This window comes from Crocodylus porosus, unplaced genomic scaffold, assembly GCF_001723895.1.
Source record: "Crocodylus porosus isolate Cpor-Errol unplaced genomic scaffold, CroPor_comp1, whole genome shotgun sequence".
Taxonomy (NCBI): domain Eukaryota; kingdom Metazoa; phylum Chordata; order Crocodylia; family Crocodylidae; genus Crocodylus; species Crocodylus porosus.
The window spans coordinates 202,064,165-202,091,960 of NW_017728886.1; the positions used below are offsets into that span (position 1 = coordinate 202,064,165).

General features: G+C 39.9%; 1 protein-coding gene across 1 annotated transcript in view; it reads left to right on the forward strand.

Moving 5' to 3' along the window:
• The window catches only part of RP1 (RP1, axonemal microtubule associated), a 328,710-nt gene that overhangs the window by 129,921 nt on the left and 170,993 nt on the right, over nucleotides 1–27,796 (forward strand). The window contains exons 18-25 of the mRNA XM_019542502.1: nucleotides 10,028–10,230; nucleotides 11,053–11,139; nucleotides 14,130–14,262; nucleotides 14,471–14,622; nucleotides 17,802–17,956; nucleotides 22,721–22,779; nucleotides 23,082–23,126; nucleotides 26,470–26,633. Of these exons, the coding sequence (XP_019398047.1) occupies nucleotides 10,028–10,230; nucleotides 11,053–11,139; nucleotides 14,130–14,262; nucleotides 14,471–14,622; nucleotides 17,802–17,956; nucleotides 22,721–22,779; nucleotides 23,082–23,126; nucleotides 26,470–26,633 (998 nt within the window). The remainder of the gene's footprint in view (nucleotides 1–10,027; nucleotides 10,231–11,052; nucleotides 11,140–14,129; nucleotides 14,263–14,470; nucleotides 14,623–17,801; nucleotides 17,957–22,720; nucleotides 22,780–23,081; nucleotides 23,127–26,469; nucleotides 26,634–27,796) is intronic.

Here is a 27,796-nt window from a genome sequence, read left to right on the forward strand (position 1 = left end):
ACTTTGCATTTGTCCTTGTTGAACGTCATGAAATTCCTTATGGCCTAATCCTCCAGTTTGTCTAGGTCACTCTGAATGCTAGCCCTACCTTGCAGTGTATCTCTCAGCTTGGTGTCATCTGCAGACTTGATGAGGGTGCACTCTATGCCATCTTCCAGGTTGTTGATGAAGACATGGAACAAAACTGGCCCCAGGACCTACCCCTGGAGCACTCCATACTGGCTGCCAACAAGACATTGAGCCATTGATTATGACCCTTTGAGCCTGATTCTCCAGCCAGTTTTCTATCCATCTTACAGTCCATTCAACCAGCCCATATTTCCTTAGCTTGCTTGCAAGAATGTTGTGGAAGATTGTATCAAACGCCTTGCTGAAATCAAGGTATACCACATCCACCAGTCTCCCCACATCCACAGAGCCAATCATCTCAACACAGAAGGCAATCAGGTTGGTTTGGCATGACTGTCCTTGGTGATCCATGCTGGCTGTTCCTAATTGCCTTCCTCTCCTCCAAGTGCTTAGAAATGGATTCCTTGAAGATCTGCTCCATGATTTTTCAGGGCCTGAGGTGAGGTTGACTGGTCTGTAGTTCCCTGGATCCTCCTCTTTCCCTTTCTTAAATATGGGCACTATGTTTGCCCTTTTCCAATCATCTTGGACCTCCTCTCCTGGTTGCCATGAGTTTTCAAAGATGATGGCCAGTGGTTCTGTAATCACCTTAGCCAACTTCCTCAGCAGTCTTGGGTGCATCCCATCCAGCCCCATGGACTTGTATATGTCCAACTTTCCTAGGTAGTTCCTAACCTGTTCTTTTGCCACTGTTGGCTGCTCACCTCCTCCCCAAACAGTGCAGCATGGTGTAGTAGCCTTGGAATTGACCTTACCTGTGAAGACTGAGGCAAAAAAGGCATTGAGTACTTCAGCCTTTTCTGCATCCTCTGTCACAAGGTTGTCTCCTTCAGTAAGGGACCTGTGCTTTTCCTGGTCCTCCTCTTGCTACCAACCTACTTGTAGAAACCCTTTTTGTTAGCCTTCACATCCCTTGCTAGCTGCAACTCCAATTGTGCTTTGGTCATCCTGACTTCATCCCTACGTGCCTGAGCAACATTCTTATATTCTTCCCTAGTTATTTGTCCAAGTTTCCTTTTTATGACTTTGTTTACTGAAGAGTTCCCTGCTAAGTCACGCTAGTCTTCTGTCATACTTGCTAGTCTTCCTGCACATTGGGATGGTTTGTTCCTGCACTGTCAGTAAGGCTTCTTTAAATTACAGCCAGCTGTCCTTGATTCCTGTCCCCCTCAGTCTGGCTTCCCAGGGGATCTTGCCCATGAGTTCGCTGAGTGAGTCAGAGTCTGCTTTTCTGAAGTCCAGGGTTCTTACTCTGCAGCTCTCCATCCTTCCTTTCCTCAGGATCATCTCCTGGTAACTGCTTCCCAAGTTGCCATCCACTACATTCCCCACCAATCCTCCCTTTTTTTGAGTAGCAGATTAAGAAGAGCACAGCCCTTAGTGGGCCGCTCCAGCACTTGCTCCAGGAAGTTGTCCCCAATACTCTCCAAAAACTTCCTGGATTACCTGTGCATTGCTGTATTGCCCTCCCAGCAGATGTCAATGTGATTGAAGTCCCCCATGAGAACCAGAGCCTGTGATCAGAAACTTCTGCTAGCTCCTTGAAGAAAGCCTCACCCACAGCTTCCTTCTAGTTTAGTGGTCTATAGCAGACCCCCACTATGACATCACCCTTGTTGCTTTCCCTCTGACCCTAACCCAGAGACTCTCAAGAGGCCTATCTCCAGTTTCTTACTGGAGCCCTTTTACATAAATTGCAACTTCTTCTCTTCTCCCCTGCCTGTCCTTCCTGAGCAGTTTGTACCCATCCATGACACTGCTCTAGTCATGTGAGCTATCCCAGGAAGCCTCTGTTATTCCAATCATGTCATAGTTCCATGACTGTGTGAGGACTTCCAGTTCTTCCTGCTTGTTTCCCAGGCTCTTTGAATTTGTGTACAGGTACCTACAGTAACTAGTTGATTGCCCTGATTTATCAGGAAGTATGAGAGCACCTCCCCTCTTAACCCTCACATGCTTGCTTTTCCTTCAAGTCACTCACTTCCCCACTTACCTCACAGCTTTGGTCTCTATCCCCTAGAAAACTTAGTTTAAAGCCCACCACACCTCTCTTCATCAGGTGGATCCCATCTCTTCCCGGCAATCCTACTTCTCAGAAGAACATCTCATGGAACAAGAAGCCAAAGCCCTGCCAGCAACAACACCTGCACAGCCAGGAGTTGATCTGTAGGATGCACTTGCTCCTGCCTAGGCCCTTTCTCTTGACTGAAAGGATCACAGTCAAAACATTCTGACTTGTTGCAGTCTTTCTGAGTTCTTTGCAACAGAAGAATTGCTCTATTATTTTTTCATAGTCAAAATATGAATGAAAGCTAAGAACTGGCATTTTCTGATGGGTACCTTGAGTATAATGAGAGGTGCCTTGAGGTGAAAAAGTTAAGTCATTGCCTTAGAGGCTTATTCTATCCTTCAGTCTGTTCCACACACATCTTATCCTCCTTAATCATTCTTTTTTAATGGTGTTAAAGTGATGGTATTGCTGTGATGGTCCAGGAATTATGCAAGAATTCTTGTGGGTGATTATCTTTTATTGGACCAACTGCATGGCTGGGATAGACATAGGCAAGCTTTTGGATATCACAAAACACCTTCCTCAGGACTTTGGGGAAAAAGTAGACACAGCTGAGCTAAGTAGTAGATGTACACACAAAAGTGTGTAAAATCCCACATAAATAAAAACAGAATATAAGAGCAGTTATCAGGTAGCCAACAGACAGGAGAAATGCAGTAAAAACCTGATATTGGAGGATCATTATCATCTGTGAAGTGCAAAGATTATCAATCCTGAAGTCACTTCATGGACCATTAACTCATTGTCTCTGTTAAGTCACTGGAATTTAGAGTGTCTATACACGTGCTATATACATGCTCTGGGTTGGGGGGAGGGCACTTTAATTAGAGTGGCTCAAGCCACTCTACAGTGTCACGTGTATTTCTCGTTCTGTGCTTCAAAATGATGGTGAGGGTGCTTTAACTAAAGCTTGTTTGGTGACCTTTAGTTAAAGCACTCCCACCGCCATTTTGAAACTCCAGGAAAGTTAATACATGTGACACAGAGGTTGCTGGAGCATGCTAATTATTAGACTCACGGCAGACATGATTGATCAAGTTTGCTGTGACACATGCTAATTAGTACACATAGGAACAGAGGTCTGTCACATATTTAGATGCCCCTAGGGTTCAATAGGCTAATGAGTTTCTTTTAAGCCCCATCTTAATGATAAATACATAACCTGTTAACTCACCTCTGTTGCCACAGCAATGAACACTCCCCACAACAAAACTATCAGAATGATCAAAATTCATGGATCATGCACATATCTCTATTTGAGAACGTGGCATACCTCATCCAGTGCACCAAATGCCCTCATGGCAACTATTAGGGAGAAATGAAACAAAAACGATTCACTGTAATGATTGATCACCAAAAAAAGACAAAGGACAAAGGCACTCGAACACTGGTAGAAGAATATTTTTCATAGAAAAATCACTCCCTGCCTGACCTCACAGTTCTCATGATGAAAGGAAATTTATCAAACACCCTTTGAAAGAAGAGCATGAGAATGGATTCATCATTCAGAAATTCTCTCCCAGAGGCCCAAGGGAGGGTACTGTGATACCTGAAACTTGTCTATGTGCATCCCAGCCATGTAGTTGGTTCAATAAAAGACATCACCTGCAGTAATTTTTTTAAAGAGAGGCACGAATTTTTGTTTTACTTTGGAGATAAACATCTGACTTCTATTTAATTTTATTTGGAAATAATGAGAGAGAACATTATTCTGTTTTTTGAATAGGCTTCTCATTAGAGAGTGTTTTCCATTTAGTTAACTTCAACTTTGACATGACCCAACATAGCATCATTTGGATTGCACTCATTTTTGTTCTAGATTTACCATAAGTGAAAGCACAGGTGGAAAGATTTTATGAAAAGGTCTGAATAATTTTTTTTTTCTCTTCCAGTCATGCAAAAGTCCCTGTTCTAGCCATAAGAATGAATTTCTGTCACAATGGTTTTACATCACAGTATCCTGAAGTGTAAAAAGGATCATGACTAATCCAGGGTAACCATCAAATCCTCTTTTCAGGCCGGAATATTTTTAGCTTGTAACAAACCAATGCCACTGATTTACATTCCTCCAAAAGAACCACTTATAATGTGAGATGAGCAACTCTCCAGTCTGCATATTAGAACATGGCAGTCATTATTTTAAGGGCAGGGGCAATGTCTTTTCTGTGCTTGGGAAACAGTTTCTTAGCATCAACACCCAAGGGGGGTACAATGGTGCAATTGGTCCCAGTCCTCCCCTTCCTCTCCTGTTCCCCCCTGCTTTGATTCCTGGTCCACCTGAAATTTAGAAACAACTGCCTGGCAGCAGCACCAGCATTTCTATTCACATAGTAGTGAAGGAGTTACCGTGACTTCATGCCACGGCTCATTATAATCTACCTGATTCCAATAAATTCTCGATTCCATAGGTGTTAATGAGCCTCTCTCCTTTAATGGTTTTGATGTTTCACTAATCAAGCCAGCTTTTTTTCTACAATTCTGATGTCTATTACATGTGCCTGGCAATGTATCTCCTATTTCACAGCTCTGGAGACGGTAATTAACTCTAGCTAAAAACATTAACTCAGGTGAATATCAACTCCAGTGTGGAAATAACTTTCAGTGAAGCACTGGATGCTGTCAGGATTATTTTATGAATCTGAAATATTTTATTATAATGACAACAGAAATAAAGACTCAACATGTTTTATTTTGCCTAGTTTGTTGTCTTTTATATATAATATAGCAAATTAATGCATATTTTAATAACTTATATTTGTTTCTCCTTCCCTAAAGCTTCTAGTTTCTTTCTGTCTGAAGAAAAATGTATGCTGTGTTATATGTGATGCACCACAGATCTGCACCCTCCTTTTCAAAATCTTACATTTGTCCTGGCAACACCCATAGTTTGGTAGTCTTTGTGGACATGTCCAGATGAGCCCAGCCATGTAGTATGTGGCACTGCAAACATGTTTGGAGTACCACGTACTGTACAGTCTGGTGTTTTCCACTGTAAGGGTGTGCTGCTTGCATGTGCACTGCTACATTTGACACCTGGATATCCAGGAGTCAAAAAAACCTGCAGAAAAAAAAATGGAGCAGCGCATGCTCAGGCAGCACACACTGCTGAAAAGCACAGCTGGGCCTCCTGGAGCTGTGCTGCGGCTGCCTGCCAGGATCTGACCAGCAGGATCGCCATGGCTGCAACACCAGAAGGCCTCCAGGACCCCAGGTAAGGCTGCTGGGGCCAGTCCAGTCCTAGCCCCAGCCTCCCATATTGCTCCTGGGGTAACTTGCTGTGTGCCAAAGCATGTGTGGGAGAGGCATTCCCTAGGGACCAGTAGCTGCGCTGCTACTTGTTCCCAGGGAACCAAATGTCTGTGCTCATCTGGATGCGCCCTATAGGTGCAATGGAAAGTCCATCTTTTCTCTGCTATCTATAAGAGCTTGTCTATAAATGTTCACTTTCATCAACAGTCCACATCGTACCAAAACAAATATTTTATTAGTTTCATAATCATAATCAAGAATATATTATGAAGTTTTGATTGAGATAAATACCCAAAATTTAGCTTGTTCAAAGTGAATCTTTTGGTGTGAAATATAGGCCTTGTACAGATGTATACAGTTTCTCTTGGAAGAGTCACAGATTTCCCAGAAGAAACCACAACTTTACAGATGTTCAGGCTTTTTCTCTTGGGGTAAAAATGGCCACTCCAGGGGAAAAATAACCTGGGAGAACCAGGGTTAAATCACTCCCAGCAGAGTTTCTTCTAGGAGAGTGAATGTCTATACATGCAGTGGCTGCTGTCAGAAAAGAACATAGCCCTCCAGTATCTCCTGCCTCAATGAGACAATGTGTCACATGCTGGACTCTGCTGTTCCATCAAGGAGCAAAACACACCCCCTTCATAAGCCCCACATCATGTTACAGGGAAACACAGGCTGACCCTGGGCACTCTGCCTCAGCAAATCAGGGCTTCTCTATACATTGTTGCCATTTGTCACCAGGCAGCCTAAAGGAGCCTGCAGAGCATGCTGAGTTGTCTACACAACTCCCCTGGTTGGCTGCAGTGTCAGCACTGTAAGCCCTCCACTCTTCAGGGCCTCATCATTTGAATGTACATTTGTCTCTATGTCAAGTTCTCTATCAGAAGAACTCACGGAAGAATTCTCCCAGATTATTTGAATATGTCTATGCAGCCAAAGATGTTGTGTTGGTATATAATTTTGAATATCTTGCTTCTGATCTTAGCTGAAAATACTGTAAAAATAATATTCCTTTTGACATTGACTCTTTCTATAGTGACATCTTACAGAAAAATATATTTTAGTTAATAAGTAGATTGTGTAATTAGCCAAACATTGCTGAAATATGACAATGTATGGACCACATTTTAGAGTCATTACTAAGGCAAAATTCCCATTGATTTCAGTTGAAATTTTGTCCATATAAAGATCCTGGAACTGGTCCTCAAATTTTGTAGGAGATTCCTTTAGGCTTCACTGGGGGTCTGCAATTGTGCAGCAATCTCTGTTAGTGGCTGCCAGTGCAGATTGAGTGTTTTAGTTGTCTGAATCAGCTGGCTTACTTGTGTGATTTAATCTTTTAAGAGAGACTCTTTGTGGATTTTTCTCACACACACCACTTGATTTTTGTTTTCTTTTAATCTTATGTTTAACAAACCAAAGGAAGTGAACTTGATATAAAAAAAAATACTTGGATACCTAAGTGAACTTTAGTGCATTTGGATCCTGTTGTAAGCATTCTCCAACCGAGCATATTGAATTTAGTTCTCAGATATTTTTGGATATTAGTAAATCCTTCAGTTAATACAACTGGCTATATAACTTTCTTTGATTACCTTTTCTTTTTATAAAAGTAGCTACCAATAATGTAAAAGTAATATTTGCTGAAATTACAAGAGAAAATCAAGACACTGTTTCAGAATGTTGAACTGAGCAATCTTTTCAATTATTCACTTTATTTCACAGACATTTCAATGTAATGTGGAATTTATTGCTCATGAAAGTTTCATAAGAAACAAATCCAGAGGATTCAAAGTCTTGTATATCACTAAGTCTTCAGACTTTCATAATGACACTAACAAAAATTTACAAGGAGATGAATTTACTTTGAATTCCAGAGATTTTGCAGATTTCTTTCATGCACGTTGCTCAATTTTTGTTCTCTTTTAATCTGCTTACCAGAAAAAAAGGAAGTGGACTTAATGTCAAAAACAAAAGGCTCCAGTGAGGTACTATGATCTATATTTAGATAGTAGTAAGCATCAACATACAACTGTTCAGAAAACGTTCCATGTCATCCTAAAGCTTACTATGATCTAACTATAGCAACTGTTAAACGTAACGTAACAAAGCACAAAGAGTCCATTTATTCATGCTTTACCTCCAGGTTTTTCATCTAAGATCCTCACATCTTTCTTTATCTCTTCAGATTGGTGGAAAATTAATAGTAGCATTTGTTTCAGTGAATTATATCTTCTCTGAAATGATATGTGGTTACATTATAAGCTTGTGAAATTTTCTGTGCTGTGTTCCTTGTGGGAGGCTAATACAAATAGGTGGAACAGAATCTGGCCATATTAGGCATCTAAGGGTCCAGATAGAAGTGACAATTTTCACCCAGTCTGACCACAGAAAACTGTTTATAGCTGTGACCAAATACAAGTGCGAAGCTGCAGACAGCTTCAAAAATGGCCAATTGGGTAAAAATCTGACCCCTCATTGCATGAGGTATCAGATGAAGACTATTTCAAAATGTAGCATCTTTTGTAACTTGTGTCTGTAGAGCTCCCAGCCTGTTGCTGTTTTCAGAATGGGACAAGGGAAAGGGAATGCAGGGAATTCAGTCTGGGGTTTTTCAGCCCCCCCTGAGGTGGGGGGGGGCTCCAATTCACCCACCCCACCCTTCAGCAGCATCTGAAGAGCCCCAAGGATGAGCTCCCTCTACTGCTTTTCCCCCCATCCCATTCTGGAAACTCTGAGCATTGACAGAGAGCCCAGGCTGTTGGTGTGGAGACCTGGCTGCAATCAGCAACTAGATTCTCCTTCCCCACGCCCCCTTGGAACTAACAGTGAACTTCTGTTTGGTCTGGGGTAGTGTTATAACTCAGAGTGCTTTGCAGAAATCATTCTGAGTTACAGCTGGGAGCTACACTTCTGCCTGCACCCTAAGTTTCTGGGTGCTATCCTGTTCTACCTTGCTCAAACTCCTGAAGAAGCATTAATTCACTTTTTGTATTGTTTTTCAGGGACTTGAGTAGGGCAGAATAGGATCACCTGTAGGCACGGAGGTGTCTAAGTAGTGGAATAAGATCTGGCCCAGAGTTTAACAATTTACTGTTCCCAAAAGCTAATGATTAGTCCCATTAGCCCAGCTAGCTGTACTTTGGTGCTGATGGTCATAAGTTTAACCTTGCCAGTGGCCTGTGGTGAATTGTGTTTGTTGTAACTTGCTACAATACAGTCTTTACACTTTTTACTGTTTTATTTTGTTTGCAAGGGAAAAAAGAAAATGGGTGCTTGGGCTCATTTTAAGAGGTATAAAGCCATCCTGCCCCTTAAAATCCACAGTCATTTTTTGTTTTGGCCTTTAATTGGTTTCTGTTTTCAGGCATTGGTGAATCTATCAAGGTATGACCCTCATCCAAGAAAGCACATATTTTAATGGAACGAAAAGTGCTTTCAATTATACCATCTCTCTCAGCTCTCCATGGTTTTATTTTCCAATCGCTTACTACCCTGTAGGTATTTTAAAGGTTTTAGAAGCTGGTGGCTTCTAAATATGATATTTCAATTATCTGTGAGTAAGGATAGGAAGGCTAGCACACATTAGAGGTACACATCCTTTTCCACTTAGCTGAAGCTAAACTACTTAGGTTAACTACCATATTTACTCAAACATAGGATGACCCTGGATATAAGACCCCCCCCCCCATAATTAGTTTCTATGTGTGGAAAATTTTTACATGTTATAATTTTCCAGGTATAGAATCTAAGGATTGGAGGGCTGTCTTAAATCCCCCCTCCCCTTCCACTTCACCCCCCCCAACCCCACTGCTACAGCAGGGAAGCAGTGGTGGGGGTCAAGTGGTCCCCTTGTCCTCTCTCCCACCTACTTCTTCCCCCTGCTGCCTTGTTGCCACCTGCACCCCACATCTCCAGCTTCCTACAGCCTCTGCCTCTCCCCACATTCCTCTAGTTTCTGCTTCCCCCCACCCCCAACTTAGGCTTCTCCATCCCAGGGTATAGTATGTGGAAGCTCATTCCTTGCTTGGCCATGCAGCCATGTTGGTGTTGCTGATTGGCTTGGCAGGTAGTGCAGCAGTGTCTGCATTGCTGTTTAGCTGGGCAGGGGAAGAAGTTTTCACTTGCTCCATGTCTGGGGAAACCCCAGCCCGAGCCAGAGCTGAGCTGCACTGACAGTAAGGGGGAGGCAAGGGAGTGAGGGGCACAGAAGTTGTAGAGGGGAAGTGGAGAGGTGGGGCAGGAGGCTCCTGTGGGTCTGATTCTGGCATCCACCTGGGCTCAGGACCAAACTTACCGCTGCAGCAGCTGCATGCTTCTCACTTCACTCCCTATGTGAATATAAGAAGAGGGGCTTTTTTCTCCATGCTTATTGAGGGGAACCCCTCCCCGATCTTATTTATATTCAAGTAAATATGGTGTAACATGAAACAAACATCACTCTTTTTAGGCTTCCTCACTTAGTAGGAAGAAAAATTCAGGTGTCTTTTTGTTACATTATCCTCATGTGTTGATGTTATAACAGACTGTCAGTTTCTTGTGGATTTTGACCTCACACTGATGTTCTGTATTTCACAGAGGAAAAGAGAAATACCCAAGGTAGCAAGTGTCCCCTTCCTTCAGACAATGAATGGAAAGTGTCAGTGTTGACAGGAAATGTAGGAACTCAAGCAAACATCACTTTGTGGATATATGGAGACAAAGGCATAGTTGGACCAATAACTCTTGGCAAGCAGAATAGAGAGCAGCTGTTTCTTCCCAGGCAGGAGGATGAATTTCAGGTAGATAATAAAAGTGAAGAACATTATTTTACTGTATACCTCTGGAGAAATAATCCTGTCATGTGAAAAACATTTTCCCCTTATATTTACTGCATAAAATAAATCTGTACCTAATGTCCATGAAGTCTGCATTAAATAAGCTAAATGTATTTAGTAAGCAGCAGAGGAAACACCGGTTTCTTTTATATCTTAGACAAGTAGGGGCAACTAGAGGAGTAAACTGCATTCTTAAACTAATTAGTTTTACACAGTTGGTTTGAAATTAGCTTTAGAAACCATTGACCTCTGCACAGATCTTACCTAATCAAAGTTGTAGATCATCTACAGGATATTTAGCAATGATGTTATTCTTGCTTGTACTTTTATAAATATACTGTTTGGTTGCCACTACTAAGGCAACAATCTAGACACTTCCCAAATAATGTACACTAATGCACAATGTACTGGTAATTTGATGGCCATCTTTTGAAAAGATGCAGTTTAAAAGGGTCTGCCTGCAAAAATACACGCTCAGTGCCATGCCTGTCCGTGTACATGCAATTACTACCGGTTTTCAAGGAAGTTAGGAAATAATTAGCATTGCATACACACAGATAGGCATGTACCTTTGCCTGTCACTTTTGTATATGGAATCCTACTGTTACCACCAAGAAGCTTCTCATCCAAAGTAAGTGAGTTTGTAAGACTATTTTTAGTCATGAATTGGCTACAGTACTCAAGATATGGCATTGCTGAAACCATCTTCAGCCTAGAGAAATCTTACTTATAGAGCTTTATGCTTCATTCTTAGTTATATGAGGTTGTACTCTTTTTTAAAATCAGGTTGAAATAAAAAATATTGGGAATATCTACAAGATAAGGATAGGACATGATGGAACAAGTGAACAACCAGAATGGAAGTTGCAAAAGGTAAGAATTTTTTTGCTAATGTTATGTTTGGTCCTCAGCTTAATCAGTTCTTTGAATTAAAGCACTATCTTTATATTTCCTTAGAAGTCCTATAAATACTGTGTGCTCTGTTAGATAATGAATAACATGTTTGATTATACATACTAGCAATTTTTCTTAACACTGTTTAAAAGCAGGAATAAATGTTTTCCTCACCCCCATTTTACAATGAGAGAATTGAGACAAACAGTGGTTTAAAGTCTCCTAAATTTAGCAATTTAAATATTTTTTTCATTTTTAAACCTTATGGTTCCTTTATTCCAATTTCACAGCACTGTTACCTACTACCAAATTTTGTTTTCTAACAACTTAAATTTTAACTTAATTTGTTCAGTCTGTTTTATCAAATGCTCTGAGCCTAACTCTAGAAACTGGTTGTAGAAGGCCATGGTATTTATGGGGCCAGAAGCACTGAACAGATGGGAGTTGGTTATGAATAAGCTGGGGTAGACTGGGCACATCTTTGCTCACAAAAATGCCATTCTTAGAAAAAAAGATGTTGCAAAGCTACTAAATTATATAATTCTGTGCTATTTTGCTGATTGATGTTGGGACAGATTAGGCAGAATAAATTCACATCAGTACAGGTCCATCATGTGGTATTTCTTTCAAAATTCTATATAAGAAATTTGTACCTGTGGAACACGCGCACATCATTTTTGCTCTATTATTTAATCTTGCCAAATCTGAATCTTGCAACCTGAATCAAACAATGATGACAGATTTTGACATTAGCTCAAAGGTCTTAACATTTGCAATATAAAACCTGAGCAGAGGTTTAAACATTTCATTTATGCTCAAATGATTTCAAGAATCCCGTTTTCCATCCTGTTAGTTACAGAATATTTCTAAAATGTCTTAGTCCAAGTGTCCCTGGGATTTGAAGAATTTCACAGTATCATAGAAATGTAGGGTTGGAAGACACTTCAGGAGGTCACCAAGTCCAACACTCTGCTCAAAGCAGGGCAGGACCATCCCTACATATATCCTCCCAACCAAGGCTTTATCTACCCAGCTCTTAAAAACCTCCAAGGATGCAGATTTCACAACCTCTCAGGATAGCCTGTTCTGGTGCTTTTTTACCCTTCTCATCAGAAAGTTTTTCCTAATATCTAACCTATACTTTCCTTGCTGTAACTTGAGATCATTGCTCCTTGTTCTGTTATCTGCCACTGAGGTAGTTGAAGACTGTTATTAACACCTGCTCAGTCTTCTCTGGTTTGTTCAGACTGATTAAGTCCAGTTTCCTTAGCCTATCCTCTTAAGTCATGTTTCCCAGTCCTCCAACCATTTCTTTCATGCCAGAAAAAAATAGCTTGAATGCTGTGTTTCATGGCAATGTACCTAATTTTTGCTTTTATTGTGAATCAGCAGGGGGAGCTATCTCAATCCACCTTTGAAGTTGTCTATACATTCAATTAGAGATTAAAATGGCTGTTGTAAGAGTATTTCATGTTGGAACAATTTTTTTTTATTTTAAATAAATATTATTTAAATAAAATAAATTAACATTCTGATGGATGACCAATTTAAAGTAGTTATTCTGTCCCCAGAATGTGGTCTTTGAAGTTGAGTGCAAGGATCTGTTTTCATAATTTAGGTTATAAAACTTTTTCACAGCATAGTCTTTCAAAAAAGCATCAGAAACAAAGACAGAATAGTTCTGGCACTGATCGCTTTCCCTAATGAAGGTTTATGGAAGGAAAAAACTGAAAGAAATGCTGCTATAATAACCGCTCCTCAAAAAGGAAATAAAACTGCTCTTCGAATAACAGGAAGCAACACATGAGACAGCTGTTACTATAGAATTCAATGGCAAATAAATGTCAACATTTGAATTCCAAACCATATTAAATTGTGGCAGAGCATAAGAGTCTTCTGAATCCAGGGTTTTAGTTTGTTCCTTCTGAGCACGGGTGTCAAGTATATCGCCCATAAGCTGGATGCAGCCAACAGACCTGTGTCATCTGGCCCTTGAACTTTTGCCCCAGTCAGCACCCCTGCTAGAGCAGTAGAGCAGCATCTCCACCAGAAGCCCTGCCCCCATGTCTGGAGCTGGAGCAAAAGACTTATCACAGTAGGCTATGGCCTTGGTGGTAAAGCTTCTAACCATGGTGCTGCTGGAATTGCCCACCTTCTGGTAAAAGCCAAGGCACTGGCTCCTACTGCAGGTAGCCCCACAACCACAGCTCCAGCATTGGACATGATGGTAGGGTGTGCCTGTTGTACCCCAACCCTGTACCTATTGGATTGGGCCATGGCCCCATATGGCACCAGGTTGGGTCCAGCCTCACTCCCCATGCACAGGCAGGATCCCACATGCAAGGCCATGTCATCTGGTCCATGGGGCTTAGAAAACTAGTGATGGAGGAGTGGTAGCAGCCTTCATTGCTATCATTCCTCCTTACCAAATTTCCAGGTTTCTGGGGAGCCCTGCAGGCTGGATCACATGGCTCTATGTTCCAGATCTGGCTGGGGATTGAGCACCCCTGCCCTAGACCACTTGCCAAAATACAGCACAAAAGACTATGGAGGTGATCCATGGACAAAAAAATCTGAACCAGTCATATTTAGTAAAGTAAGGAGGCAAAGTTAATTCATGAGCATGTTTGCTCCAAAACTAAGACATGTTTTGAGAACTCTTAGAAGATAATAAATAAATATTGGTAGTTTCAGCAGAAATATCAGGGACCAAATGGGCATAAAGATTCTTTCTATAGATGGTCTTTCTGAATCCAGGCTAAGGTGCTTTGCAAAAGTGGAAACAAAAATAGAAACAGTCTTGAACTGTAAATACTGATACTGTGTACACTTTACCTGTACTATTTTCCTGAAGTAAGAAAAGGATACACGAAGGAGAATATGCAAAGGAAAATATAGGGTTTCTTCTTTCAGCACAGCAGTACAGAAAATATATTTTGTTATGGTTATTACTTCTGCTTTTTCCCTAGGTGACACTGCAACACATAAAGAGTAGGAGGCTGTTAAATTTTCCAGCAAACAAGTGGTTGTCAAGAAGCCGTGGAGATGGAGATATTATATGTGAGCTCCCACTAGTAGAAGGTGGAAAATCCATTTATCCAGGTATGTACTTCACAAATATGCAATTGAAGATGAAAGTTCTTACAAGAATTTTCAGGGGTGAACATTAACTGAAAATTTATTGCAAAGAAAACACTGTGGTAAAGTCTTCAGTATGCTAAAGTGTCAAATACACATGGATTGTAATCTTTCTCTTTGTGGACTCAGTTAACTCGTGTTTTCTTCTCTTTTTCTGTTTTGTTTTTGGAAGTTATAAGATACAACGTTTATGTCTACACTGGCCATTTGGAGCAAGCTGAAACAGATTCTTCAGTTTACCTTTGTATTTATGGAAAAAGAGGAGATTCTGGTTTAAGACTTCTGCATAAATCAGATATGCCAGTGAAATTTCAGAGAGGAATGGTAAAGTTGAACAAGGAATTTTGCATATTCACAGAAATGCTTTTAAGTAGCCTTTACACATGCTAAAAATTGCTTTTGCAAGGAACAAATGGAAATGTTGGCTACAGTTACACAGCACTTTAGCTACTTTTTATTAAATATTTTAAAACTATAATACAGTGTTTTCATAACAGACAATATTAGAAGTAAGAATAAAACAGGACTAGGTAAACTGGAAAGGAATAATAAGCCAAATGAGTAAACAGGCAAGAGAAGCTTAAACAGAATGATATGAGAGAAATATAAAAATAGAAGAAAGAGAAACCACATAGGAAAATACAGACATTTTCAGTCAAGGCACAAGGAATTAAAGCTGGACGCAAGTGAGTGCATCGAAATTATTCCATTACTTCAGGTCTCCGCAGGATCCCATTTGCTGTTTATTTCTTTTAACATGTGGTGTATACCAAAAAGCATTTTCATTCTGCTGAATGCAGCCCAGGTAAAAAGGAAGCAATCTCATTTGTCTTTCATTCACCTAAAAGCCTTTCTATAAGTGAAATACATGCAGCATTCTGTCGCGTGGCTTAATGGACTGAGCAAGTGTCTGAACTTCTGGAACTCCTAAAATTCTACTGTAGCATGGCTACTAAATAATGATCCTGGCTCAGTTATCAACTTCCTCAGTGGCTTTTGGCAAATCACTTAGCCTCTGCTGTGACTCAGTTTCTCCATCTGTAACATGGGAGAAATGTTTACCCACCTCAAAATTGATACAGAATGCCTTGTTGGAGTATTTGCCCAGAACACAGGCACGGGCCACACAAAGCAATAGCAGGAGTAGGATTGAATGCCAGATGTCTCAGAACTGAAGCTAGCTCAGGAACCAGTAATCTACACTGCCATCTGGCAACTGAAAAGAAATAGGTGGGTGATGCTGGGAAAGGAACAAGGCTGAAATAGGAGTTTGGCAAGGCAGGAGCTGAAGAACCCAGAGCAGAAGTTTGGGGCAACACCTAGCCATAAGAGAGAGACTCCAGCCTGAAAGAGACTGAGAAGACATTTGTCCATGATTTGCTAACTTTTTTATGGTTGTCTTTAAGGACGTCATGGTTGTGTAGGGGTAGTGTCACACAGGACATGGTCTTAGCCTGGCGACCTAATGCTGAGGGTGTAGTTAATGCAGACGCATTGGCTCCTATCACTTATTTGTCATAATACTTTAAAAAAAAATCAACTCCCTATATAAATATGGAAGAATTGTTATTAGAAAGTCTGGCAAAATGATAATCTATTGGGAAAGCACAAGTAGATCTATACTCATTTAACAACATAGACTACAGGTTTTTCCATATTTGTAATGCCTTAGATATAAGTAATCATTAAAGGAGTCAATGAACCTTGCTAAAGTTTCTGAGAGAGCTCTACTGTGTAGGCTTGTGACAATGCCTTTCATTATAATTTATATAAAAGGTTGAGGATACAGTTCTAACTGCAGAAGTTGACAGGCACAAATGAGGCATGGGTTTGCAGGGGGAAAAAATTGTTTAGAGGATAAAACAGTTGTTCTCTGTCCAAGAAAACTGTATTTTATCAATATTTCTGCCACAGATTTCCTGTATGATGCTGGAAATCACACAGGAAATTGACCAAACTTTTCACAAGAGGCTGCTCATTGTGGCTAGGTACAGACATTCAAAAAGCTCAAGGCAGAATTGATCTAAGGTATGTGGTTTTCTGTAAGCAGAGTAGTTCAGATTGATAGTGAACAGAACACACATTTGCACTTTGGTGGAGGGTGAGTGGGGGGAAGAATCTTAGACCAGGTTCAGCCATTTTTAAATTAGTTATTGTGTGCTGAACTTCTGTTCTGTTACGGGTGTAGACTGGTTTCTAATCACTTATGCCAGTAAAAGTGTAATGTCCGTACCTGGCCTGTATGTTTCTTTGTTTTCTGGATAGTCAATTTGAGAGACCTAGGATCTGCTTTGCAAAAATGCTGAACCCTCCCAGGTGAAACCGAGGACAGTTTATTGAAGCTGTGTTCTGAATATATTAATACTAAATGCTTAGTGTAAATATTAATGCTTGCACCCAAAAGCAGCTGGCATTTTGACAGTTTTGCTTTAATCTGTATGCTTCGACTCCATCTGTAAAATAGAGGTGATAACACCACCTCCCTTCAGAGGGGTGTTGTGAAGAACAATCTATTAATGTTTAAAGGAAATTAGATGTTGCAATAACAGTCCTATAGCAAGGCCCCCTCAGGAAATTAATTATTTTGTATTCAGCAGGTGGTCTGGGTAGTTGCAGTAAATAATGGACATGGCCACACAAACTAATGAGAATGAAGAGAAATATCAAATAGCTATCCATTCAGTATGTACTATCTCAGGTCAGGGCCCTCTGGAAAATTGACGAGTATATATAATATGTACACATGAGTCAAAAATAAGGTTGAATGGATAACCTGTAGTTTCCTGTTTTGATGTTTGACTGCAAACTTTGCATTGTCTTAATGCAGTTGTTTGCCTCCCTGTGCATATAACTTTAAATTATAGCTTTTGACCTTGTTTCTTTGGATGTTTACATTGCAAGTGATTCAGGCTGTTTACTTTGGAGTGAACTGTATACTCTTCTTTACTATGTCAAAACATGGCCAACCTGAACATTTGTCTTGTTTAGCTAGCTGCACACCTTTAATAAAGTAGTCTTTATCAAAATTAAGCACAAATGTAAATAGATAACAAAGAAAAAATGGCACACCAGATTTCAGCTTCTTCAAAGAAAACACCATGTAAAGTAAGTAGGAGAAACCATAAAGACCAAAAGATAGGGAAGTCTACATTTAAAAATATCCCTTATTAGGAACATGATTTTAAAATACCTTAAATGAAATTGGTGGAACAAACTTGTCAGTTTTTGGACCAGTACTGAAGAATTCTGTACCATTTTTGGAGCAGGGATAAACAAGTAATTTTAATTATTAGACTCATTCTTTTATTTAGGGGAAAGATGCTTAGTAACTTCAATGGGCATTGGTCAGGCCCTTCAAGTACAATCTGACTCCCATTAAAGCCAATGGGAATATTTTCCTTGGCTGTTATGAGAGTTGGCTCAGGTTCTTATAATACAGCAGCTTTTTAGACTTTCTCAGTGTGCCATGTCTTGTGTGGTGTTGTTTGGCTCTTGTCTTCTAGGTTGATACATTTGAAATAGAAGCTGTATCTCTTGGAAAGCTGCAGAAGGTGCTGTTGCACTGTGAGGCCAATAACAAGTCACAGTACTGGTACTGCGATAAAGTGATCATCAGAGAAGCTGAGAAGGACTCTGAATATATTTTCAACTGTGAGAGGTAGAATTTTACACACAGTTCTTTTGTTTTTAATGTAGCTTTGTCTTCTCAAATGTCATATTGGTTTGTTGGGCTCTGAACCTTGTCCACAATGCCCAGGTGAGATGTTTTGCCAATAAATATGTTAAGTTTGCTTTTTCCAGGAAAAGGCAAATTCAGAATATTACAAAGTGTTATTTATCTAGATGCATATTACTTATTGCTCCAGCATGGATTGTTCAATGTAGTGATTGCCAGGTAATGTGTAGCAAAGGCAATTTTGTATCTCAGCACATTATATTATTGAACTGTGCACACAAGGATCAATGCTCAAGACTGTGGGTGAGAATTTCCCATATTGAAAGAGAAAATAAATCATACAAGCAAGTTTTTAAATTGAAGCATAATTCTCCATGTGAAATCCAACAGACTTACACAGTAGCAGTAGCCTTTGTTCCTTCACTGGGTTTGGAGAGAGGGGAAAAAAGAATGTCGAATAGAAGTATTTTGGTCTTCAATGTAAGTAATTAAATGAGCATAGCTAAAGTCATTTGAGAAATCTTGTGTCATTCAGGCTTTTTACATTTTAGAGAATGATGTGGATACAGATAATACATATGGCATTGCCCAAACTTGCAGACTAAACCATATTTGCATAACGCTACATAAAGCATCCTGGTTGACGTCTCTTCACCCTGGTCCACCACAACATGTGCAATACACTGAGCTGCCCAAGGTCAATTAAGATGCAGTCTGGTTAGTCTTATTTCTAGGAGTAAACCAGGGGATGTCAGGACAAGGAGAAGTACCTATTGTACATTATTTGACTTGAGCCCCCTTTTCCACCTGACTCATTTGTCAAGCTAGGCTGAGTTGAATTGCTGAGCTTTGTATTTGCTTTCCACTGATGGAATTAGGTGCTCTTGCTAGGTATCTGTATTTCTATGAACAAAATACCAACTTTTGGCAAATTGATTTACCAGATACCTGGATTTGAAAATATGAGATAATATATTATTGCACAAGAAAAGATGTTTAATATGGTGCAAGACTGGATTTGCTCCAAACTATCCTGTTTTAATTGAAAAAGAGGTAGATGTTCTTACTTCTAATCATTGCTAACTGTTTGCAAGTAGCTCAGCTGTCCTTATGGCAGCATAGCTCATGTCCTTATCTCAGAAAAGCTTCTTTTAATTGCTTATCAGGTAGATGTATGGTATTATCATGCCACATTCAAGCTTTCCAGCTGGTCAAGGGCTATTATTAATCCATGCAATGTGTTGAATCTAAAATCTGAAGCAACAATACATAATAAACCTATTTTCAAAAAAGCAGAAAGTCTTTAAGTTTTGGGGGAAAGGATCATTTTACACAGGAATTACCAGTGCTCTAATCATATCACATAGTACATTCAGAAGTGTCATTCATTTGTTCATAACTTTGACCGATCACTGAAACTCCCTGTGCCTCAGTCTCCTATCTTTAAAATGGGAATAAATATGTTTGCGTGCTTCTGGGAAATGCTTTGAGATGAAAAGCATACTCTAAATCCTAATTAATTATATATATAAAGATAAATATATAGGTATGAGATGAAGCATTTCTTGTGTAAGTAAGGGGTGCAGCTTTGGGTGCAATTGGGTTGTTGTTCCATCAATACATTTTGAAACAAACATATACTTCTCTCTGACATGAATCTGGCAGCAGACTCAACAGAGAAATGAGGCCAGCTGCTTACCTCAAGCAAGGAAGATCAGCTTAGTATTAAATCCATCCTCCAGTGAGCCATGTGACTCAGAAGTCATGCATGACAGGGCACTTTGGTGAATTCATGCTGGGATAATTAGCATATAGGAGTCTGGTCAGTGGAAAGAGTTGAACAGCAGAGACTATAAAATGGAAAAGGAAGGAAAAGTTCTTTCTTTCCTCCTTTTTATTGAAAAGAATAATGCTACTGTAGAGAGGTTAAGGTAGGTCAGCAAGACTATCAAGGAGTGGCTTCTGATTCTGCCTTATTGGCTAAAAGGTACAGCAGAAACACAGTGCTCATTTCAAGGAAGGGAAATGATTTGTTCATCAGAGGTACTTCTCATATGTTTTATCTTCAGCCATAATGACTATTTCAATTTGATACCAGAAAACTTGTCTGTTTTTTTTCCTTCCTGATCTATGGAACGAACAAGATACTATATTCTCTATTTTTGTCATTTAACTTCAGAAGTATCAGCATTTTTTAACTTGATAAAAGCCTGACTTCAGTTTTTTTTCTAGGCAGAATCTAGTCACTCTCTTGGATTTTTCTTAAAATAATCTTTTGAGGTGTATTAATGAAAAAGTAATATTTCTCTTTCAGAATTTAAGATGATAAAATATATGCACGATGTGGTTTTAAAAGGAGCACAGTATAAATAAGCCATTAGGCTAATACATATAGCAATGAAAAACAGAAGGTCAGTTTTTTGGTGCATTTGATTTATTAGGGTCAGATGTGATTAGATTTTAAGTTCTTTTTAAAGGTTTTTTATTCTTTTTTTAAGGTAAAAAATTCTTTTTAAAGGTTCTGTTGGGGATGTTCAGACCTTATAGGATTGGGTTTATTAGTGAATTAGAGCAGTACTGAGGTGCTGAAGGTGCTGAGTGCTCTGGCCCCAGTTCTCTGTTTTCAGTCAGCAAAGCAAAATTTATTTAATTAGAAAAGAGCCATATGACGTCCTACCCCTTCTAAAGTTTTTCTTTTCTTTCCTTTTCTGGAAACAAAAGGGACTGAATATTTATCAGGAGTTTCACTGACCTTTTTCCTGCGGGTGTTACTGGTAATCATTTCTGGTTATTTTCAGCATCTCTTCCTGTTGTTGCAGACCTCTCTCTTTCTTTGTCAGTTTCATGCCAGTCCTTGGTGTGAAGTTGACATGTGGTGGTGGTTGGAAACTGACAGGATGAGACATTGGAGATGCAGAGAACTGCAATACAAGTTTTCAGAAACTGAATATATTTTTACTTGCAACTTCAGCTAAATCACAGTTGTTTTCCAAAAAGCAGAGCTTATCTTGCATATAGCAGCTGCTAGGTACCAGAACTGACACAGTTCTGGTCCTGGCATCAGAAGGAGGTTCTGGCTAAGGGAAACCTCTGCCAGAAGAGCCCCACATACCCCACAGCTGAGCAATACGAGGGATACCCTTACCCAAGCACTTAAGGCAGTTCTGACATGTCCTTTGGGAAAAGAAGGATGCCTGATGCAGTTGCTGCTTTGTACCTTTGTAAGCTAACCTTGACTCCTGATGTAGGGCTGCAGTGACAGAGCTATTGCAACCCTGATGTTAGCCACAGGGACAGGTTCTGCAGCTGGATAAAGAAAAAATCTATCCCTCTTGCCTTCTCTGGAGCCATCTTGCACAACCCTGCTTAATTGGAATTGCCATAGAGTTCCAGATTTGACTCGATAGACTAAATTCATCCCTAGTGTAACTCTGTGGAAGTTAGTTGTCACACAAGAAATTAATTGGGTTCAGTAAACTGAGACAAAAAAAAAAGCCTTCTCTACAGTCAATTTTTGTGGAACAGAAATGAACTAAAAGAGTTGGGTAGATGGATTCCAGGGTAAGAGTGTTGAAAAGTACCTTTTGGTTTGGTCATTCTTAGAAAGAAGACTGACTAGACTGCATCTTCATTGACCTTGGGGGCAGCTCAGTATACTGTGCATGGGCTGGGGCATCAGGAGAAAGGGGGGATAAGATTTGTCCTATGCCTGTATCTTCATAAGCTAGATGTGTTTAGTCTAATTGCTGTGCATGTATATTAGATTAGACAAATGTGCAGTAAAGCGTCTCATGTAGATGCACCCTGTGAGGTATAAATGTATTGCAGGAAATAGAAGTATAAGTTAAAAAAAAAAAAGCAACCAGCCAAAGAGATCCTATCTGGTTAGTTCAATTCCAGTGACAGAGTCTTTGTAGGATCGAGGCCCTACAAAGGGCCTTTATTATGAGCATTGGCAATGCATAGGGGTTGCATGCGGGTGCACGTACATCCTCTGAAATTGGCAGTGCACCCCCTATGAAAAGTGCCAGCAATGCTGCCAGTGGTGCCTGTGGGCGGTCGCCGCTCACCCCTACCTCTTGCTACCAACACCACTGGTGGCATCTGTGGGCAGTCCCCAATTGCTGCTGGCCACTGCTACCACTGCTGGTGGTGTCTGCTGGTGGTTGCCGACTGCTGGTCAGCACTTGCCACCCCTCACTCCCCGCCAACACTGCCTCAGCCACCTGCAGGAGCTCCCTGCTCACCACCATCACTCCCCTGCCACCACTGCCACTGCCTGCAGATGGTCACCATACCCCCCCAGCCTCCAGGGGCACGTGGTGTTCATGAATATGGGTGCATCTACATGTTGTCCTATGGCAAAATTACTGTGCTGTGCTTTAATACTTCCTTCTGTAACTACCCATACTGAACTGTACACGCACACACACAGTGCACAGTTATATTTAGCAGCTACTTCACCGTAGTGGCACGCCGAGTGTGCCACTATGGCGAAGTAGCTGCTGGTCACTTGTAGACACCCGTGGATCCTATGTCACTGTAGCATGTTGCTACAGCAGTGTGGCATCAGGTGTAGATGCACCCAATGTATATCAAACTGTATTGCACCTGTTCGAGAGACAGTTGCCTTGTTATTACATGTACTCAACATTCGAAGCCAGGATTGGATTATTCAATAATATACTAATGCAAAGAAAAACCAGTTGATGCCTGACTTCTTTCTTGTTTGTTTGCTATTCTTAGGTGGCTCCCGTTTATGTCCCAAGGTATAATTCATTCAGAAATTGAGCTCTACCCTCAAGGTAAGGGCTACTACTATTACATGATGAAAATGATATCAATAATTTGTATTCTTTTGCATGGAATCAAACTATGCTGAATTTAGACTTAGAATGTCAGAGGTAAGCATTTTGCTACTTCCCCAGTTCCATTTCCCAGGGGTATTTTAGGGGAAATACTAGTGTGGTAAAAGATAGAGTGTTCACTTATACAGCAACCCAATGGTTAATGTCATATAATATCAACCCCCCCTCCACCTCCAGCTAATCTTAATTTCACCAGACAAGTCTTTTATTAACTGTACTTCATTGTTTATATTTGGCAGAATTGGAAATAAACCAACCACCAAAAATGCAAGAGGAAGCAAATGGTAAGTCCTATTACATATTTCTTCTTTTCAACAAGATTGTTTCTGTTTTTGAATTACCTGCCACACGTGTCTTTTGCCAACACACTATTTGAATGTTTCAGTAATCCCTGAACTTTTCATTTTGACTGGAATGCTAAATCACTTCAGTATTGCCCTTTGCAGATTCTTTTTCTTAGTCTGTCATTTTTTTTGTTTTTGTGTCTTTTTGCTGTCTGGAAATATATAATTTTCATTGGTGCTCAATTTTAATATTTTTTTTTTTGTTAATACCTTCCATCATGGATCTCTCACTCAAGGCAATATATAATCATTATTTACCATTAGTTTTTCATTTTCCAACTCTACTCGTTCAACTCTACTTGTTGATTTTTCTGTCCTTGTCACATATGCAGATTAAGCGCCATATCCTAATAACATAAACATTTTCCCCAACCATGAGGAATACATTATGTCAGAGATTGAACAATAATTTGGAAACTGCCAGGAAGAAGTTTTGAAATGTTTATTCATAGTTTACTGTAGTAATCAAGATATCCACTGAGACCCATTACCTCATTTCAAGTGGTATCCCCATGGCAAAAAATGCATATCTAATTATTATTAAAATTATATACAAATGTACATTTTGATTTTTATAAAGTTTATTTGGAAAAATGATTAGCTTTGCCTTCAGTCCTCTCTGTGCCATTCTCAGAAAGTTATAATCTCTGTCTTGTTGGTGTGGTACCACAGTTAGGTCAGCCCTTTCCAAAGGCTAGTGCCACAAAACCCATTTCAAATGCTCTGTCTGGTTCTTCCTGTACTGGCAGGGCTTGACACTACATTGTGTCATTTCAGCCAAGCATGAGCATAAACATTAAAGATCACAGAATATAGAAATGGCCACAGATGCCCAAGAAAATAATAGGAGGCAATACTAATCATGTATTTATCTTCCTTGTTTTTATGAAAATAAAACACCACCTTGCTAGCTAGTAGAGTTGGTCATTTTCTTTTCTCTTTAAATTTGCTTTCTTGTATCAGATCAAATGCTTTTGTGAAAACATTGGCTTAGATAAAACTGTCCTCAGGTCAAGGCAGGCAGGTCTGTGTGGTATATGTGTAGTCAATGGCACATGAAGAAAATAGCCAGAGAATAGGGGTGGGCTAGGGTACTCATCTGGTTTGTGGTGAAACAGAGCAGGGACACTGACCTGGGTTTCCTAGTTGCTAGACATGAGCATCAATCTATAGGCCATTCTGAGGGCTCATTGACCCAACTCACTGGTTTGGTTTTTTTTAATTGCAGTTATCAAAAGGTCTCATTTTTATTCTCTGTCTTGATAAAAACCAATATAAAAATCTCAAATGTTTTGTGTTATAAAAAATGCTGCTAGCTTTCTGGTTCCAGAAACAACCAGAACTATGCTCTATTAACACTTGATGTTTGCAACACCTGTTTTGGGAAGAAGCACATATTTTCTTTCCAAAGTTGACCATGGGTGTTTCTGTTCTCAGGAAGACAGATCCATATGCCATGCCCACATTCTCTTCTCTATCTCCATTTCCTTTCCCTTGTTGTCTTCCCAAGGTCTCTCTTTACTTTTGGCTCTAAATGAAACAACAAAGAACATTTCAGAACTCCTAGGTGTTCAGTGTAAGCACAGACGGGTCCAAATCAGGACCCTCCCATGTGCTGGTAGAAGTCTGGCTCCTGATAAAAATTTGGATTTGGACTTTGCTGGTGGTTCCTCTCTGTTTATGGGGCCAAACCAAAAGCTATTTGAACATCTTCATCTTTGGGGAGTGCACAGTGCAGTTTAACTAGGGTATGCTCAGTAAGGTGTCTCCTCTATATTTCCTAAAAGTGGCCAGAATATCAAGATGCAAAGGCACTAATAATGTGGCTCTGGAGCTGACCTTAGGGTTAGAGGAGGGTGTACAGGGAACCAGGAAAAATAGTTACATTGACTTCCGTAAAAAATTGTACTAACATCATAGATTAATCTTTTGAGGCAGGTTTTAGACTTTCAGAGAAAAGACATTTGGAACATGATGGCTGAGGTAACAGAAATCCAGGCAAAACTATTTTCAACCCACTGAAAAATTTCCACAGTTTGGGAATTTGAATTTAAATTGAGGTACCACGTACAGTTCCTGTCCTTGTCAGTCATGCTACTTATCAGTGTCCCCTTAACTGATGAGATTTCCTCTCTACAAAAGTAGGTCTGTACAAACTAAGATGAGGTAGGCCCAAAGGGAAATGTCCAACTTCTGTTGACTGTCAGTGGGAATTAGGGGACGCGTTCCTCTTTGTCACCCCTGCCACACCTATATAGTGTTGGACACATGCATCCATACAAAGTAGAAAAAGCATAGGATAATCAGGCTAGCTCAAGATAAAAATGTTTTCTGTCAGATACCAGAGGCTTAACTCATGCAGCAATTAACAGGCACAAAGCTTTCTATTAATACCACTGTAGAATACAGTGTGACATTTATTAATAGCAAGTTTGTGTGCTGGGATTCATTTGTTGTTTGCTTCCTGGAAAATGAATAAAAAACCAGTTAATGGAACCGGTTGTACACAAAGGACAAAAAGCACAATAAAAAAAAACAGCAGAGGGCATGTACTTTTCAGGTGCAAGAGCACAATTTTCGTTTCTGGACTGTCTTCGAACGGCTCTCTCACTAAACAAGAGTTCTATAATATAAAAAAGCTTTGAAAATCACTAATTATAAAGCATTCATGATTTCAATATGCATGAATTCTCTAATACAGTGCACTAATATTATTGTTTTAAACATCTATAATAAATCTTACTATAAATCTCATGAAAAAAACACAATTTCCCATGTAAATCCCACTTCTACTGGCAGCTAGGTCTCTTGTTGACATGGCATACTAATTTTAGGTCAGTGTTAAGGATGCAAGATGAGAATGAAATTTTGATTTAATTCTAACAATGTTGAAGGTTTGATATATTCCCATTTTTTCCCCCCCGTTACATTTCTGGGCTGCAGATGGGTCATGACCCAAGTACTCCAGGAATGGCTCTTTTCTTTTTCCTCTACCACCTGATGATCCAAATGAAAAATATCAGTGAGGAATCAATTCTCATGAGACTTCCAGCCCAATTATGTAAACTGAGAAAATTTGGGGGAGGTTCAGAGGAACATCTTTGCTTTTGCATCCTGAACTTGCAATGTTCTGCAGTTCAGGCACTGCTTCCCTAACACAACTACTACTGGGATATACTGCAGTTAACAGGTCCCTGCACATCAGCTGCCTCACACACCACACTCACCATCCATATAGCAGATACTGCAATAAAAGTGTTTTCATTTAATTTTTACTTTGCAGAAGGAGACTGGAAGATTACTGTAATCACTGGAAATTTTGAAGCAGCAGGCACTACAGCAACAGTGTCTCTTTATGCTTATGGAGAAAACAAGGCCTCTGGCCAAATTATTTTGGGATCTGGGAAATACCAGCTGTTTAACCCCAACAGCGTGGATACATTCAAGGTACAAGGCTGTTTTCTATGAAAATTGGAGAATTAACCCAACCAGGCATGTTTGAAACAGGTTTCCTCCAAAATGGAGAATAGTTAGCAACAGGATTCAAACATTCTGTATATAAATGGGTTTGGTTTTATTTTGCTAAATTAAGTGATGCTGCAGGAAGCTTTGCTGGAAGTGTGGTGCATTTGTGTAGTCAAGTCAACAAAATCATTGAAAGTGGAGTAATCAGAGCCTCAAGCAGAAATTTTGTTCTGGGAATTTGCATCATCTGAATGACATGACAATTTTAAATTGACAGAGTTCACAGAGAGGCAGGAAGTAATTTCCTTGAGTCCATTCTTGATGTCACCTTAGTCAAATACGCTAAATTGTGACTTGGTTTGTGTGGCCAGTAAGGGGAGCAAGAGCCCCCCTCCTTATTTCATCCCTCTAGATTAGATGAAGTAAGGGTGTAGAAATTTTGCTGGAGAAGAAAGCAGCAATCTTCACCCCAGGATATTTCAAAGACCCAGTATTTCCCATGCTTCTCCTTAGGCTGGTTCAGCTCACAGTGGCCATATCTATATGTGTAGTAGCTCATTACAAAGTGTGACGCGATGCTACTGCACAATAGTAACAAGCTACTATGCAGTAGTAATGAGCTACTGTACAGTCAGCATCACCAAAAAGCCATTTGGGGATGCTACTGTGCAGTAACTGTGGTTACTGTGTAGTCATTTAGTAGTTGTGTATGCAAGAACCAAATGACTGTGCAGTAGCAACTGCACAGTCAGCATCTCATGTAGACATGCCCAGAATCTTTTTGATTAGATCTGTGCCTAAAATTGACATCATTATATATGACACAGTATGCAGATAATGGAGGACCAATTGGTAGATACAATTTTAAAAAGTTTCTTTGTAAACATAAGCTTTTCAATTGAAAGTGCAAAGTTTGTGTGCTGATGAGGGAGCAACACAGAACTGTTTCATCTCTGACATGGGTGCAACAGAGTCAATTAAGAGCTAGTTATATGATACTGGTATATGTGAGGTCAGAACTAGGATGTTAATCAGAATTCTGAATTTTAATACTGATATTAATGTTTATATGCTAATGTGAAAAGTATGGGGAACAAACAAGAAGAGGTCCTTAGCCTCGTTGTCCTAGAACAGCTTGGCTAAAT